The sequence below is a fragment of the Micromys minutus genome (genome assembly GCF_963924665.1).
Source record: "Micromys minutus genome assembly, chromosome: 24".
Lineage (NCBI taxonomy): Eukaryota > Metazoa > Chordata > Mammalia > Rodentia > Muridae > Micromys > Micromys minutus.
This window is the reverse complement of record NC_137959.1, coordinates 10,910,038-10,928,810: the sequence shown is the minus strand read 5'-3', so window position 1 is coordinate 10,928,810 and position 18,773 is coordinate 10,910,038. Positions and strand designations below refer to the sequence as shown.

The window sequence follows — 18,773 nt, the reverse complement described above, 5'->3', positions numbered from 1 at the left end:
CAACTCACAGACTGTGTGAAGTTCAAGAAAAAAAAAACAAAAAAAAAAAAAATAAAAAAAATATTATGCTCAATCCTTACACACCAAGAAAACGTTGACTAATTCCGGGTTACATCCTGTTTTATATGTACTTTTTGCTCATTGTAACTAGTAAGACCTTAATGCAGAGTATCAAACCTTTAAAAAAAAAAAGCCAAGCACTGACAAAAATGTATTTGTATACATTTATGCAAAAATGCTTAAAATTTGTTCTTTTATCTTTGTTTTTTAAAATAAAGTTAAAAAAAGAAAGAAAAAACAAAAACAAAATAAAACAAATCCAAAAAAACCAACAAACAAACTTAAATTCAAGGCAAGCCACAAACACTTGTTTTGCTGTGATTCTCTCCTAAGTATATGGAAGGTGTCCCAGATGACCGGATGCTTACAGTCTACAGAGACAGAATAAGGCAGCACATCTACATAATGTTACCAAACCCAATCTCTTCTACCAATGCATTGGGAGGAAATGCCACACATTGTAAAGTTCCAGGAAGGAAATTTAGTCAAAATTGTATGAAATGTTATATATTGCACAGAGTAATAAAAATGGAATGTATTATAAACCATACCTGGAAAAAATGTAAAACTCAGGTCAACACGGATGCATAAACCTGGTCATTTCAACTTGTGTCATTGCTGTCTACACAGGGGAGGGCTGTCTCGTGTTTTGCTGATTCTCCCTCTGGCCTGTAGCTCAGACACCTTACTGTGTCAGCCTCAGAAGTGCAAGAATTGTAGGTGTAATCCACCATGCCTGACTTCCGAATTCTCTTATTAATATCGTACTAAGGTCTTATCCACATCAGCCATGAAAAAGCAGATGTTTCTGGTGATGAAAGGGTCTACTTACCTTCCATTCTGTTGAGGCTGGAGAATGTCTAGCAGCAGCTGTTTAACTTCACTGGGCGAGAGCTGGTACAAGTCCATGGCTGGCTTATCCCCGCCACGGATCTGTAGTTCATACTCCATGGCATGGATGATCCACCTATAGCAAGAACAAAGATCTCTTCAGATGTAATCATCTCATGCCTTGGGCAACACCCTTCACAGAACAGATGCATCCAGGGTGAAATGAAGAAAAAAGGTCATTTAACTTTCCTGGACCACTGATATTTCTTCCATCCAGACTGAAACCTGATCAGAATCTAAAGGCTGATCCTGAGCAGGTAGTTAGTGATAAACCACAGTGAAAGCTAAGTGTGTAAGGTTCTTTCCAGGTCAGACTCACTACTGCTGTATAATTGTACATTTACTCATATACATATACTACTGTAATATACCTACAGATATACTGTAGCTGCTGTAAGGGGCTGAGATGTGCTGTCACACTTGTGTTCTCTTCCTGGGAATGACAAGATATGATGATTATGAAAAAATGTCTTTTTTCCTCAGAAGTCACTGACTTGGGATTGGTGAGAACTGTAAGTGCCCATGTTTGAAATACAAGGAAAGTTAGCTGCAACTTGGCTACAGTGGTGTGTCAGAGAAGGGTTGCTGCACCTAGACAGAGGACTGTCTTTCTCTGGCTATACTCTACCCAAGAACAACCCACCAGGCTACTGCATGTATAGAGATGAAAACTTAAGGCAGATACAGTCAAAAGATCCAAGCCCTTCTTTCTGTCAAAATTGCTTTGGGAACTTTTAATGTGTCAGTGGAAAATATGGGAGAAAAACATTAGAGCACCCTAGGTGAGTCAACCCAGGTGAGTCAACAAGGCTCCTTTGTTCTGGGCCAGGCCACAGGCTACAGACCAAGAGTCTCAGTGACTTCCAATCTCTGTGGTCTCAGATGAAGACCTCAGTTCTCTCTCCTGTTATTTCTGGATGTCAGGGATTTGAGTACATGCTTTAAAATTCTCAGCTTGAGAGAAACAGACCTTCTTGTTTAGATCTAAATGTCTCCCACCCCTCATCCCTACCCTACTGACAAGCTTGGTATGACTAAGAGATGATTGAAACTTTAAGGGGAGGGCTTTCTGATCACAGGGAGATGTCCATGATGGGGCCTTCCCCTCTCTATTTACTCTCTTGAATGCCAGGATTTTGCTTTGCCAGGTGATGCTACTATGCTGTGCTGTTTTCCTTAGGCCCAAGAGCAATGGAACCAACTGACCATGGACAAGAATCTCTAACACTGGGCTGGAGAGATGGCTCAGTGGTTAAGAGCACTGACTGATCTTCCAGAGGTCCTGAGTTCAATTCCCAGCACCCACATGGTGGCTCACAACCATCTGTAAAGGGATCTAATGCCCTCTTGTGGTGTGTCTGAAACAGTGTACTCACATACATTAAATAAATATTTAAAAAAAATCTCCAACATTAAAACAATCTTTGTTTTTGCAAGTTGATTCTATTAGATATTTTGTTACAGTAAGAGTAACCCAAGGACGGGATGTTAACAATGTATTAAAAACCGGTATAAGGTTTGATCATATCCACCCCAACTGTCCCCAGGCATCTCTAGCAGCATTCCCAATCCCACTTAAGTCCATTCCATGTTTCCCCTGGAACCTAATAAGATACGTGCTGCCTGTTGCAGTGCAGACTGACCTCATGATCTGGTTCAGGGCTTGTGCATAGCTGCACTGAGACCCCTGTCATATCTAGAAGGGGGGGTTTCTCAGCAGCCTCCCCAGCCTCCAGCTCTTGCTCTCTTTCTTCCCCCTCTTCCTTGATGTTCCCTAAGTCTTGGGGTATTTCTTTAAATCAGCTGAAAACTAAAATAAGCTCGTGTTTCTGGCAAAAAAATATTTTTTGACATGTTCACCTCTGTGCTAGAGAATATATTTGCCAAAATGGTACACAAACACAGCAGTCACAAGAACTCAGTTATTTTTTGGATGCTTTCATGTTAAAATTCCTTATAAAATTAGTTGTTACAAATACTTTGCATTCAATGGACCTTTTCTTTAAATAAAAACCTTGATTTTTAAAAATCTTACAGTCCACATCGGTTTAACTTAGTTACTTATAATCCACGTTATTTCCCTCTCATTTTAATGCTCCATTTTATATGTGTAGTCGCTTAGAGTAATGGCCCATTATTGAGTCATGCAGCAGAAAATCTGTACTCTGGTCACTTAGAAAGCCAATGGGATGAAAAGAAACATGGAGTGGAAGGCTCTCTTCTAGACTATGGAACAGCAGAGATTTATGTGTGGAAGAAGCCACTTGGCGGCTAGATATTGGATATTTGGTGGTTTACTTGTTATCATGACAATAGCGGTATGATCCAGACACCATGCAAGCTGAGTAGCGGTGTACAGCTTCTGGTGCTTAGAAGGTGGAGGCAGGGGGATCCTGACTGAGCAAGGTCTGGGCTACATGGTAAGACCATGTCTCAAACCAAACCAAAAATTAAACCAGGATAACAACGACAAGAGAATCAGAACGCCCCTGCTTTTAAATTTCCATTTCCTTTTTCTCTCCAACATAGATTTTTTTTTTTCAATATTTGGGAATTTCACATCATGCACTGCAATCATACTCACTTCTTAGTTCTCCCAGGTCCATCCCCCATCCTTGTGACCTCCTATCCAAAAGAAGAAAAGGAAAAGAAGGAAGAGGGAGAGAAGAAGAGAAGGAGGAGGAGAGGAGGAGGAGAAGGAGGGAGAGGAAGAAGAGGAGGAGGAAGAAGAGGAGGAGAAGAAGAAAGAATGCCCCACAAGTCTAATTTATGTTATCCATATACCCACTGGAGTGTGGTCTGTCTCCACCTGCACAAGCCCGTCAGAAGCCATCAACTGTGGAAAGCCACACTTCAGATTCCTACCACAATCTTTTAGAGTTTTCTTTGATGGTTTCCTGTCTAGGCTGTTACTTTTTGGGGGGGGTAGATGGGAAGAGGGGATGGAAGTAGAGTTGTCACAGAAGCCTTCTCAGATCTTTTTTTTTTTTTTTTTTTTAAATCAATTGTGAGTCTGTAGTCATAGATACCAAAAGTAACTTCCTGGATCATGGACTTCCTCATGGTGTCCAGCATCACCACATCCCATGGACCTCTGCATGTTCTCTAGTGGAGAACATGGACATCAACAAAGCCATCAGCAGTAGCACAGGCCAAGAACATCAATGTGTTCTCTGGGGCAACATGTGTCACAGACACCCATATGGTCCCCAGAGGCAGCTTGGCCCATTGATGTCAACATGGACTCCGGTCATAGCACAGCCTCCAGACATCAACATGGTTTCAGGTGTTAACAGACCACAGACATCCAGAGAGCCTTCAGGGGCAACACAGGACATAAACACAGCCCCCCGCTGCAGTAGGACCACAGACTCATGGCCCTTGGTGACGGCACAGGCCACAGACATCTGAGCGCCTTCAGTGGAAGCATGGGTCACAGCATCAGCACAGCCCTGGCTACAGTGGAACCGTGGACCTAAACAGGGTCCTCTGTGGCAACATAGATCACAGCCATCAGTGTCACCAGCTGTGGCAGGACCATGGACCCCCAATGTGGCCTCAGTGCAGTGTAGGCCAATCAGATCAACATGGTCTCAGGCAGCAATGTGGACCACAAGCACTATCATGGCCTCCTGAAGTACAACAGATTATGGACATCAACGTGGACCTCAGACATCCACATGAGCTTAGTGGCAGTCCAGACCATAGACATCCACTTGTACCTTGGGCTTCAGTGTGGCCTGGGGCAGTAAACTATGGATTCCAACTATGGCCTCAAGGGGCAGCGTGGACCATAGAGGTCTTTCCGGAAGGTCTAATCTAGAAAATAAACATTTCTTTCTCTCGGACCTGCTGTTGTTGCTTAGAGCCAGGGCAATTGTACAGCTGGGCAGCTTGTTTGGGCGTTGAGTCTATGCGAGCTGCTGCACACCGCCCTGTCAGCAACGAGTTTCCCATCCATTGCAGCCCTCTCTCACACCTGGTACCACCTCTGCGTCGAAAGTTCCTGCTCTCTCCATTGCTCACTCACTGCTCCATTCCTTTACCTTCCCCACCTCTCCATCACAATGTCACACAGGAGATTATCTATCCATCCATCCATCCATCCATCCATCCATCCATCCATCCATCCATCCATCCATCCATCCATCTCCTAAACAGCTTTACATACACATATTCATTGCAATGAGTTGTTAGTCTGGTTCAAGGTTTCTAGTTTCTGATATACTGCTGTTATCCAGAGTCAGGGCGATGTGTATAGCTAGGCAGGATGTCTGGGAGCTGGCTCCTAGCTACCACACACTTCCCCACCTGTCCAGCCTTTGGACTTATAGCCTGTGGGCAGTTCCAGGGCCCATGCCTTCTCTCAGCAGAGCAAGCAGCATGGGCTGTAGGTGCAGCAGTTCCATGCTGGGTGCTGGCCAACAGGCTCAGCGCCAGACCCAATCGTATTGACTTGTTTTTCCAGGAGCTCCATACTGCTGACATCTCCCTGACTTTGGTACCAGCAAGCTCATGGCTCATCAACACAACCCTCATGCCTGCAGCCTGCTGGCTGAGATGGAGCAGCAAAGGGTGTAGATTCGTCATTCTCTGTCATCTTTCTTTCTAATTTTGAGTCACCCTTTCTGTTGTTTCAACCTTTGGAGCCTCCATGGGCTTCCCAGACTCCTCCAAGCTCCATGGTTGGTGCTGGCAGCCACTGGAACCTTTGTTTTCTCTCTCCCCCGCTCTCCCCCTCTCTTCCCTCCCTCTCTTTCCCACTCCTTCTCCCTCTCCCCACCCCAGTCTGAGGCTGGCATTGAACTTGTGGGGATCCTTCTCATTCTTGTACTTGGATTACAGGTGTGAGCCACCGTATCTGGTACAAACGTTTTCCAAAAGAGTGCATCTACTCTCTGAAGATACTCAGCAATGAAGTCCAAACCTTGGAACTTGCTTTATGCCTCTGACATGACAGACTAACAGTGTGGCAGATGTGATGACAGCCACGTGCACATGCATAAGTGGCACACTGGATTTAGTTCAGGTACAAAGGAAAATGAACTCGTGACATTCTGAGGAAAACCGACAGTATCGGGAAATACACCGGGCAAGGTAGGCTCAGGCCCAGAGACAAATGTAACGCGATCATTTGCAGACCCTATCTTTTAACTCTGAGGCTAGCATGTTTAACTCAAGTGTGTGTAGAGACCAGGAAGCTAAGAAGGGTTACTAGAGAGGAAGTCTTAAGGCAGGGAACATAGGATGCACAGAATATCGAGGTAGTTGGGAATGGAGAGATGGGGTCTGGGGGAAGGGAAGAGGGAAGGCTGAAAGGAAGCATGTATGAAAATGCCCTTATGCGAGCCCATTTTAGAGGTAAGCTGATTAAAAGAATATAGTTTAAAACCTCCCTACAAATTGTTGGTCTGGATGCCCTGGAGGCTTCCAAAATAACAGAGGCACACAGGCTATTTTGTCACTGTGCCTGGTTGTCCACGAGAGCTAGGTGGTGGGACACTGCCTCTAAAGATGCCACATACTTCAGTTGCAGGGCTGAGGAATCATGCTGGGACTGAGATCCCACTCCACTGACTGAGTCTCCACTCCACTGGCTGGCTTTCCTGACACCTGCAGTGCTGTGGGGGCTCCTGGGGAAGAGGCACCAACAATCTCCACACAGCTGTGGCCTCTGTGGCAAGATGTGCCCACTGGTGCTGTGGCATGGTGACTGAGGAATCGGAAGCAGGCCACTGTTGGATGGCACATGGGGCCTGCTCTACCAGAGGAGAGCCATGCCTGCTGCCAGAAACCTGCTTGGGAGCCCGCAGCTGCGATCACAACCCCCAGGGAGAACTTACTACTGCTGCTTTGTCTAATGGACATGTTGTCAAACCCTCTGCTAAACACTTATATCTGTGCCCAGGTTGGTTGTTCAGTCTTTGTTGGAGAAACTCTGTAGCAGGCAGAGACTCTCTTGTCACCAAACGGTTGAGAAAAAGGGATTGTTGAGTACTTGGCCCCAAAACCTCAGCCAATATCATCACCCAGACCAAAACTCAGGGACATTGCAGATGAGGGGTGTGGCTTAATCTAAGAGCTGGAGGGTGGGGACGAGTGCCACCAAATGCTGTTTTCCAGGCATTGAGACATAGCTGCTGTGATGATGAACTTACTGAGGTACGGTTTCCTGTACAAGACCCACATGAGACTGGGTCTGTCCGCATTTCACCACAATTGGGAGAGCGGCTCACCGGGTCCCACCCTCCTGAGGACTACTAACAGCTAAAGAACGCTGCTAGGTTGGACTGTTTGTTTGTTTTTTCTCTTTGCTGTTTTTGTTTTGTTTTGAGATGGGGTCTCACTAGGTAGACCAGGCTAGCCTCAAATTCAGAGACCTGCCTGCTTCTGCCAGATTTGACTCTGAATGTCATTATTAAAAGGTGTGTAACAACATGCCAGCAGGGGTTGTCCCTTTCTTCAGTGGTGTTGCTGTTGCTCAGTTGCTCAAGATTCAGCAAATCCCCCAGCAATGCTCACAGAGACACCCTAACAGAACTCAATGGAGAAAAAAAAAAAAAAACAAAAAAAGAGGAAGACATGAAAGTGGAACTTCGGTGGGTAAAGAAGGTGTCAGCAGGAGGCTGAGGCTCAGAGAAAGTATGGCTGTGGGAGGGGAAATGACCAAAATCCATTATATACGTGTGTGTGAAACTGTCAAAGAATCAAATGTAAGTAAGTTGTAAAAACACAACTCTAGTTACACAGTGAAGAACCAAAACCCATTCCTTACGGATTGGGCCCCACTGCTGAGTTACTTTTTAAATGGGGACATGACGATTTCTCATCTAACAAACTACATTGAAAATAAATACGGCCATACATATTTTAAAAGGTCCTTTGAAAGTGTCTAGAGAATCATAAAAATATTAGAAAAATCTAATTTTCTTATATCATGAAACTTTTGCAAACACCAGAATAAAAACAAAAAAGCACCCTTATATATAAAGTACTGAAGAAGGTGTCGAAGACACAGAGAAAGCAGACACAGTGACAAGTAGAAAATATTCTGTGACCCAGACTCAGTGTGATAATTATATGCCAACAGCCAGCAGGAACAGAGAAGAATAAAGGATCGTGGAAAGAGGGAGAACCAAGACACCCACTCAGGACTACCAATCCTTTAAAAGTCCACTGGGCAACTCTGACTTCTCACCTTCCTCCGGATTGCCAAGGTCACAAACTTGATGTGACAACTCCAACATAAAAGCATTTAATTCTCAAAATGTGGGGAAAAGGTTGGGTGGGGGGAGGAAGACCTGTGGGAGACAGGAGAGTGATGGTTATCATAGACCAAAGTCTGAGGAACAAGAAGAGTGGAGAGACTCAGTTTCCCTCTATGCAAAGGAGAAGGTGGCAGAAACACATGAGTGTTTGCTGAATTGTGATCAACGTGCAGAGAGCTCAGGCTGTGGCTGGAGGACAGCAACGTCTTCCGTCAGGACAGCTGGAGGAGTCCCCCAGAAGAGTCAGATGACACGTCTGCTCTCGGAGAGGTTAGCAAGAACACCATGTTGTGTAGCTGCATTTTATCTAACAGCACGAGCTTCATCAAGGAGGGACAGGGAAAAAAAGGATAGGTAACTGACACCACTCAGAACATGTAGCTGACACTTGATAAGAACACAAGCCATAAATAATAGTCCTGATCCTAGGCAAAAAACAATTTTAACAATTATTTCCACATTACTTCAAGAGAATAAAGACTGATATTCGTGGTTAAACAACTTAATAAATGACTGTACGTATACTCAGCTGTTCACTAAGCTGTAACACTACACTTTCCAAATTCCTGTCTTGAAGCCCTGAACCCATGGGAAGCAGGGCCTTTGGAAAGTCCTAGGGTAAGCTGGGGTCAAGGTAACCTTAGCGGGAGAGCAGCTGTCCACAGAGAAGACTCTTCACCAGAGCCAAATCAGCTGACACCAGGACCTTGAACTTGCAGACCTCGAGAAAATAAAGTTTGGTTATTTAAGTTGGCTATCTATACGATTTTACTATGGCAGTCTAAGATGTCTAAGACACCAAATTACAGGAAGCAGAAAAGCTGCAAGGGAAGTCTTTTGGTCTGATAAACATTAACACACAAAGTGTGGCGGTTTGATGAGAACTTGGGGTTATGAAACTGGAGCACTGTGACTCACCCTCTTTCTCCCAGACCTAATCAGCAGAATAGAGGAAAGACAGATAAGGACACTTCACTTCCTCATCTCCCATCAAATGCTCTTCAAAACAATAATTTTGGAGAGTGCCAACATGATGCTAATGAACGTGGGCTGTAATCACCGACTCTCCTGTATCTCGCCAGCCATGCTAAAGTCTGTACCTCTAACAGCGGTGACCTTCTCTGAGTACTAAATACACATAATCTATATCCATATCTACACACATACAACTAAGTACACAAATCTATAGAGGCCATCTTGAGCATCAGAAGACAGGATTCATCGGGGTCATGGTTGCTCACGGAATGCCAAAGCAACATTACTGGCAGAGCTGAGGAAGGCCCGATAGCACACGCTCCCAAGGGTTTTCTCCCATTAAAGCCTGACTGACAGGCCTACAGAAGAAAGCCGTTGACTGCAGGTCTTTACAGTAATGGCCTGTCAGGAACTTGATCTATCTCAACATGAAAGCTGGCACACAGATCAATAATGAGACAGCAAATCAAATCATTATAAGGCCAGGACAGCATTCCTGTAGCAGGCTGACTCTGTTCCTAGTGAAGCTGAGGACACTACACTGGCAGCCTTGGAGAGAAGAGAAAACATGGTGCTGCTAGTTTATAGGGCAGCTGGAGCGATGTGTGATGCAAATCAAGAAACCTTGGAAAGGCTCGGGAAGGTGAAAGCACAGACTAATGTGTAGGCAGTGTGTGAGAGCTGAGGTGCACTTCGACTAAAGTGCATGCATTCAGCCTGGCCTGCTGGATTCGGGCATTTCAAGAAGAATATGACATAAAAATCTGACCAGTTGTTTAATCTTGATTAGCACGAAAAGAAAACAGTAATTGAAAAAATTCAGGTAAGAACACCCACCTGACTTGTTGGCATCATCTGAAGAAGCAAGCAAGCAAAGTATGTTCCCTGAACCTCCCAACTCAGAAAGTACAACAGTACACGAGCATCTCAGAAGCAGCTACAGGTTCAACAGTTTATAGAGAATTTGGCCTTTAAAGATTGTATTGAATAGTTAAAACTGTTCCAGGGACTAATTCAAGGCAACCCACTAAAAAGAACCACACTGAGTATATGCTTGCTTCTGCCAGTAGCCAACCATTAATAAAGGTGTGCACACATGAGAAAGCGTTGCCTAAAGGACCTTAGTAAAAACGTACTAAGCATGAGGTGAATGATGTGGCACTTTGACTTTGCCAATCCCAGGCCCAGGATGCTGGGTTATTTATTTACTGCCGCAGCTGCCCCTGACTTAGCCCTCTTTAGCACCCATTCTGTGTGTTTGGAGAATTCGGTGTCACTGGGCAGCTCTGGCTGGCCTGGAGCTCACGGAGATCTCCCTGCCTTTGCCTCCTGCGTGTGGAGAGTAAAGGCAACTGGCACCACCCGACCTCGGCATCCGTTCTTGACAGACCAGCTTCCACCAGCCCACAAGCTGCGAGGGTCATCAGCTGCCACCTGCCACCTACAGCAGAGTGTCCTAAGCCTTGTCACCTGTCTACCTTGAGCCTGCCCTCTATGTCTAGAGCCTTGTGCTCTCATTGGAGACATGTGCCCTGGAAGAGGGGTCCTTTTTGGTTGTATTTGGAACTATATAGACTTATGACTTTGTTTTGTTCTAAAGAAAGCCAATATACTTCCTTCCATGGTACTGCTCTGGGCAGTCTGAACCCATGCTCCTGGACCACAGTCACACTTATTTTTGGATTAGAATAAACTCTTGTTTTGAGGTTGAGAGCTGTGTTGTGCCTTATCCGTGGTCTTTTTTCTCCTCAGAGGGGGTTTCACAAGGTCCCAAAGACCGAATACTCCCTGATGCCTGTACCTGTCTACTACAGAAATAGCATTCTCAAACCTCTGTAGAAATGTCAGGAACAATCACTGTGGGCACAGGCTTGGGGGAGGCTTCAGGATTTGACATACGTTTCATAAGATTCAACTGAGATACAGGAGGTGAAATCATGCCAAATAAATCAGATAACCATGTTGGGATTCTGAGTTTCTTCTGCATGTAATACTTTGGGGGTCATTCCAGTGGACCCTAAAGGAGAACCAGTCTATGTTGAAAAGGACCGCTCTTCCAGGACGTGTCTTTGTCGGGTGTATAAGGCTTCTCTGAAGCTAGAGCAAGAGAACCTGTGTATACCATGTTTTTGAGGTAGAGGTGTTTGGGATGTTTTGCCTTCGAGTTCCTGAGATTTGTGGTACCTAAAAGGAATTCCTCAAAGGAACCTGTTTTCTAAATGTCACAAGTAGAGCAGCTCATATATCAAACATTAGTCATGATGCTACAAACTATACTCAAGTTCCTTTTCCAGAGTGAGCAGGTCAGAGTAGTGTCTCTGAAGAATCAACACTAGCTTCTAATCCTAAATTTTTATTCTGTGACCATGGGCATATTAATTTCATTACTTTCTGCTGGCTTCTCTGTGAGCTGGAAGTTCTCAAAAGATGGCTTGTCTATCCCAGAGGCTCAGAAGGCGGGAGCTCTAGTATGCACTGCTATGTTCTCTAAGTGCAAGGAAGAGTAACATACACGTCAAAGACAGTCTCCTGACACGGCTGCAGACCCAGGACTCAGGTTCAAGTCTTTCTGCATGAGTTGCTATCTAGAGAAGTGAAGCAGATGGTGGGAACATTCTGACTGCAGGGGATGTAAACTGATGGCTTACAGTGTGCACTCATGATGCTGCAGACAGTATGGACAAATGCTACTATCACATTAGCATCTGAAATAAAAATTAAAAGGTTGGAAGCAACAAATGGTATGAAGGAGCATATATTAATAAAGGCTCTTGCCGCCATGCCTGAGAAGCTCAGCTCAGTTCCTGAGACCCACATGGTGGGATGGAGAAACTGCCTCCCATGTTGTCCTTTGACCTCCACATTTGTGCTATAGTGTGACATAGTGTCAGCAATGCCTTTTGTTCATGCCTGCACTATGTCTCTGAGCATTCTCCAGTGCCCTCACTTGGAAGTTCCCAGTTACACACACACTCTCTCTAAAGGTTAAAAAAAAAATGCTCAGATCCAGGAGAAATTGATATGAGAAACTGTAATTTTTTTTTTTTATAAATCAACCATCCAGTGACAAATAGAGCAGAAAGTACACTCATTCACACTTACACACCTACACATCTGCAGCCAACACATGGTAACTATTCTTCCCAACAGTTTGTTACTCTATTAGCTCAGATGTCAGTCAGAGTGTTTTGGATTCGGACATAGTTACACGCCACTTGTAATCTGCTTTATGGGTTGCCTTAGCCTTTGAAGAATTTCCTTCTCACATGGAGCACTGAGGCTGCTGTGGAGCAAGGCAGGAGAGGCCCGGACCACACCCATGGCTACAGAGCTGCTAAGGAGCAGGACTGCAGAGCTTCTCACCCTCCCCAACCTTTTCCACAAAACCCTTGGTTAGGGATGTTTGGACCACCGGCACCTTACTTTCAATTTTTCACCCAAACCTAGAAATAGTAACAATTCAGCACTAGATTTTGGTACAAAACAGATGTATAATATTCTTAAAAACGTCAATTTCTAATTGAATTGTGCCTCCTAATAATAGTTTTGATGGCTCATCCATTTTATTTTTAAGAATTTTGATTTCGATGCTATGCCTCGCTTGGGACGTAAAGAGAGGTGTGGATGCTTTTCTGCCATTGGCATTCACTTCTTCACACCAGCAGATGGTGCTTCCACCGCTACCTGCACACCCAGACATGGCTTTACCAGCGATTTCAGTATCTGTTGAGGACCACTTGAACACGTCCCTACGCATATCAAAGCTCTTACCCAATTCGTATTTTCAGCATGCCACTGAACAGCTCAGGGCTGTTGGAGATGATCCAGCCGATATGGATGACCAGTTCTTGCTGAATGACTGCCTCTCTCTCATCGTGGGTATTGCACTTATAATAGATGATGTTCTTAATCACTCTTGGAGATAGTGGATTAGAGATGACCTCCTCTTCATGTCCAAAGGCACCTAGGGTTACCTTCAAGAGTCATAATGTTACTGTTAAAAATATTCCTAGCTCAAAAAAAAAAAAAAAAAAACCCAACACTCAAGGCTCAGGATGACTGGCAGGCTGAAATTGCTCTGTGCAAGGTAGGGAGTTAGGCAGAATAACTGCTCCTGATATTTATTCAAAGTATGACTCCCACTGGGGGCCATGATGGTTCAGAATCTGATCTAAACTGTGAGGGCTGGTGAGGCTCTCAGGGAAGTGGAGGTGAGAAGACATAAATAACTATTAATTTGGGGCAGGGGTTAGTGCTAGAAAGCCCCTAGAGGAACCAGAATGCACTCAAGGATTGTATTTTACTACACAGTTCAGCATTTGGGAGATCTATTTTTACAGTTCCTCAAGTAGACCCTTCTGTTCTTCAATAACATGTTGACCTTTCCAGTCAGGAGGAAGGCCATGTAGTTCCTGTGTAGCCCTTGCTCATCCTGATCATGTTAGGTATACATGGAAGGTTGTGATTCATCGTACTAGACAGATCACCTATGGAATGAATGGGATGGCTGGCTGCCCAAAAGCCTGCGAAAGCAAAGAGCTCAGAGGGAAATGATACAGAAAACTCAAAGCAGGCGCTGATAGAGCTGGAAGGAGAATGCCTGATCTTTCCTCCCTGCTTGGCAGCTGCTTCTCAGGGAGTTTGCTGCTCTCGCTTCCTCCTCATCACTTCCCATATCTTCTGCACACCATTCATAACCGTTGGAGGCAGGAAAAACAGCACCTCAAAGACATGCTTTTTTCAGAGATGAGGAATAAGGACTCAAACAGCCTTTCTAGCTTTGTAATGGGCTCCGAGTAAGAACAGGCTTGCTCTGGCAGCAAACATCTAGAACCAGTTCAATTATCTTGGAAACTGAGGCAGGAGGATTAGGAGTCTTGGCCAGTCTGGGCTTTAGAATGTGTGTGTATCTCAACTTCTAATAACTACTGGTTTATCACACATTAGTGACGCCAACCAGTAAATATGAGCATGATTACTTTGATTAAAATATCACTGTGTAAAGAAAACAAGGCATGTACTTAGCTCAGAGAGATAATGGCAACTAAACTACTTTTATTCAAGAAAGCTTGAGACAATTTACAAGTCTGAGCAAACTACACCATGTCAGTTTAGAGCAGATCTTCTAGATGAGCAAATGCATATTTTACATCTTAGTCTATTTTCATTTCTTGGTCTGTGAAGGGATGAGAAGCAGTCAATGAAGAAACTCCCACCTCTGGTCATTAGGCTGAGCTCTTGGCATCTGGGCTTCTCATCCTTTGCAGTGAGAGGATATTTCCCTGGGAGATATACTGGCCTGTTGGACAACAGTCCAGCCATAGCTGGAGGGCAGGCTCTGAGGCTTCTGGAACAGGGTGGCTACAGCTCCTATGGCCATCGTTCAGAATGGGTAAGATGAATCCAAGCCCACATTTCTAGTGTCAGGCCAGTAACCCTCAAGGTCTAAAACCTATGACCACAGGTAGTGGAATTCAGATAATAAAAGGTACTGGGTAAACAACTTCCTTTTCCTTGATTTACCAAACCACTGACAGTGATTTACAGTTTACGTCCTAATATAGAGCATGGAGAAACTACATGGAAAGTAACTCTCAGTAATTTCTTATGGGCATAATTATTTTTAACTGTTAAACAACATCATAAGGGAAGGTAAATAACATTATTCTAACACCCCCAAAGCTGGGTATCTGAATGAAATTACTTTAATATTAATTAAGATTTCTGAAATATGAGCAATTAGTTGATGGTATTGAGGAAGGTTAAAAACTCCATTATTATTAAAACATACTATAGTCCTAGATTAGCTGTCAGGAACACACAACAAACACATACATTTCCAAAGCAGAGACAGAAAGAAAATAGATTTTCACCCTAATCAAACCAATAAATCAGCCACATGATTAGAGATAACAAAAAATGAGCAGCAGCAGCCAACATCACATGCACAGCTCAGCCCAACCCATTTACCATCAAGGCTTGTAGAAAGAGATGGGATGGGAGAAGAAGGAGAGAGGAAGAGGAAGAGAGAGAGGGAGAAAGGGAAGAAGAGAGGAGGAAGAGAGAAGAGAGGACAGATGGGGGGAGGGAGAGAGGAAAGGAGAGAGGGGGGAGAGGGGAGGGGGAATGGAGGGAGAGAAAGAGAGAGGGAGAAGGGGGAGGGAGGGATAGAGAAGAAGAGGGAAGGAGGGAGGGAGGGAGAGAGAGAAAGAGAAAAGGAGAGGGAGTGGGAGATGGAGAGGGAGAGGGAGAGGGAGGTGGGGGGGGGGGGGAGAGAGAGAGAGAGAGAGAGAGAGAGAGAGAGACTGTGAGCGAACTAATTGTAGGTGGCCTTGTGACCAAAAGTGACAGATTGACTCTGGTGGGTGGAAAGCAGTTCTGGGAAGAGAAGGCCTGGAGGGTGGGGGAGGAGCAGCCGGGCAGCATGGAGACTCTGCCCCTTCTTGAACATTAACGAGAACATTAAGGAGTTTCATAGGAGTAGGAAGGGAGCAATCAGGTGGAGTGGAAGCAAAATGTGTTCTCTGCTCTGCACCTAGCTTTGCCCTGCCCATTACATAACTGACTGGGTGCCCCAGAGTTACATTGCCTACACTAGAGTCTGCACTGAACTCAAGCCCCAAGGTGTAGGACAAAAGTGAGGTGGCCCCTCAAGTGCTCTGCAGCTCTCAGACTGTGCAAGCTATTTTTTTTTTCTTTTTGCTGAAGGAAAGATACTTTTTGGTATATGCGCTGCCGAAGTGAGCACAGGAAGACTTTTGAAGAAACTCCTGAACTCACTGGTAGTCAATCTTTTTGTGAACAGTCTATGACACTGACCTCTACCAGATGTAAGTGTCCTACATAGAAACTGTTGTGTCTGTGAGTGTGAAAAGCAGATACTTACCTGTTTGCCCTGCACTAAAACATTAGTAATGGATGGGGCCAGGCTGTCCACTACTTTATTTAAATGACTTGCTGCACGGCGCACAACCGACCTGAGGGCAAAGAAGAAAGCAGGCCAGATCTTCACAAACAGAAAAGGTGAATAAATGGTGCATGCCCTTGGCTGGGGAGCCTAAAATGTATACATTGGGTCCTCACATGATTGAGAAGAACCAGTAAACTTTCATTAGTCCTGACCTTGAAAGAAGACTATCTATAATTAGGGAAGGTCATGCGTGTATCGCACTCACCTCAGCCACCATCTAGATCAATTTCAAAAAACTAAGGGAAAGAAAGAGCAAGAGGCCCAAACTAGTCTTTTAATTGGGATGGAGGGGAAGGAATTAGGAGGAGATTCTGCTTCATATCAAAAAATGCATAAAAGCACCATGTGCCTGAGACTGATGACTCACTCCCATACCATTTATACTGTTTCCATCAGCAATGCCATTCTTCAACTGTGTGTGTGTATGTGTGTGTGTGTGTGTGTGTCTGTCCCATGCACATGGACACACGTGAGTGCAGGCACCTATGCAGACAGAAGCCAGAGTTACCAGCAGTGTGTCAGCTGCTAGATGTGAGGAACCAAACCTGAATCCTCTGGAAGTGCTCTTAACTGCTGGGCCATCTCTCTGAAGCCTTGAGCTGTTTCTTTTGGTACCTGGATAATTGGGGACTCTACTGCATTTTACAGTGAATTACGCTCACTTTCTTTCCCGATAAAGACAGAATGTTGGGAAGGAATTCACACTTTTATTTTTACATTTCTGAAAAAGTCTTAGAATGCAAGAGAGAACAGATTTATACCCCCAAATTATACAACATGCAATATATAAGAGATTTCCCCTTATAAAATTTATGTGAACATTCAGAGAGAATAATAAAATCAGAAGGTAGGTTTGAAAGTACCATTTTCAAATTTCAGTATAACCACAGAAATTGGCCGATAGCAAGCATTTTTATATTTCTTAATCACAACATGAAAGGGCTAGTAGCAAAATCAAGCTGATAGCTGACCAAGTTAGTGAAACAAATACTTCTCATTTCTAGAGAGACACTTTTATCTAACACTTGAACACCAAAGGACGCATGTAACCCTCGGAACGCAGAGAAACCCACACATATCAAGCAACTTGCGTTTCCCAAATTCTGTGCATGTTACCTGTTTCCCATGTACCAGAAAGGTGGTAATGTGTGGGGCTATAGAGGAGGAAAATTTCTGGGTAAATGCAGCCCCGTACCGCACAGCCAGCCTGGGGGCAGTGGAAAGCCATAAAAGGGAGAATAGAATAAATAAAGCTTCCAGGATCCTATTTGTTTAAATAGAACAGTCAGCATTTCTAAATATTTGCTACTTAGTGGCTTATCAAAGACGTAAGTATTATGCAGAAGCAAGGATTGGTTTTGCTTAGCCCAAATAGTACTTTAGGTACAATGAAACACATTATCTACAAAAATATCTTCCCCTATTACTGTACTGAGAACTTACAGTGGAAATTTGAGGTATAAACTGGATGTTTACTGTTTGTTTAGGCAGCAAGAGTGTATTTGCCATAAAGTAGAGAGGAAGCAGAATTTAGAAAATGTGTCTGATCCCTCATTTCAGAGAACAGAAACAGAGGTTTACCCAGATCGGGTTTCGTAAGAAACGGCTTGAGACTTAACTGCATCAGGATGCAGAGCTGCGTACTTAGGCACACTCTCCTCACTGTAAATCCAAACAGCTCGACTCTCATGACTCCTTCAGCTGACGTGATAAGATAACCACCTTTCATTATTTTTGCTTGCAATCAAATGGTCTTTTAAGACGTTCTAAGGATTTTCTAAACACGATGAAACTTAAAAGCTCCTCCCTGGGATACTGCAGCGGAGCAGAGCCATGGCCCTGTCATCCCACCGAGGGCTTTCCAGACTCAGCCCTGGGGAGGGTTTTATTTCCAGTGATTTTTCTTTAGTGTCCTGTGACACAGGAAATACTCTTCAACAGTAAGACGTGCGGGTGCCATAGCTTTAGTGTTTAAACATCAAAGTTATGATGGGTAACATCTGTAAGAATCAAATGTTATCTCTAAGCTACTGAATATAAGAGCGCAGAATTATAACAACAACGAAACTAATACAAACCAAAGCTTCTTGCTGCCAGCTCTTCTGTACACTCTGTCAATGTGATCAGACACAGTTCCTAGACAGAGAATCAGAAAGTCTTCACTGGAGAAAGCTTTTAATTAAATGTACAACATTTGTCCCCCCCCCCTTTAAAAAAAAAACATTCTAGTTTTGAACTGACCAGTTTAAATTTGCAACCTAAATAAGAAGTGTGTATTCCCAGCACCTTTACTACAGGGTACAGTTTTGAAAATTCTATTTTTTAACTGACATGTAACCTAAACTTTTAAGCAAATATACCTTTTGACGGGAAACAGAACACACTGAAATGAGTCAGCTGAGTAAAAGCCTGCATTTTAATGGGAGTTCCTGCGGCTCTGATAGTGTGAGAGGCTATGTTCATTCTGATACTCCGGGTAGCACAGCCCCACCGGTCACACTTGGGCCATGACCCGCCCGTGCTCTGCACCCGTGACTGGTTTTGTCAGTAAGAAACACTGACATAATGGAGCACAACAGTTAGGAAGGATAAGGAAAAAGATCTTTAAA

At 44.2% G+C, this 18,773-nt stretch overlaps 1 protein-coding gene across 2 annotated transcripts in view; it reads right to left on the bottom strand.

Annotated features, from left to right (window-relative positions):
- PHKB (phosphorylase kinase regulatory subunit beta) overlaps positions 1–18,773 on the bottom strand; it is a 180,146-nt gene that overhangs the window by 17,863 nt on the left and 143,510 nt on the right. The window contains exons 24-27 of one of the 2 annotated variants that reach the window (XM_080936981.1): positions 18,243–18,300; positions 17,281–17,371; positions 12,966–13,168; positions 893–1,027 (exon numbers count right to left, since the gene is read on the bottom strand). In XM_080936981.1, the coding sequence (XP_080793107.1) occupies positions 893–1,027; positions 12,966–13,168; positions 17,281–17,371; positions 18,243–18,300 (487 nt within the window). Of the gene's footprint in view, positions 1–892; positions 1,028–12,965; positions 13,169–16,080; positions 16,172–17,280; positions 17,372–18,242; positions 18,301–18,773 lie in introns of both variants that reach the window. The other variant, XM_080936982.1, reaches the window with a different exon arrangement.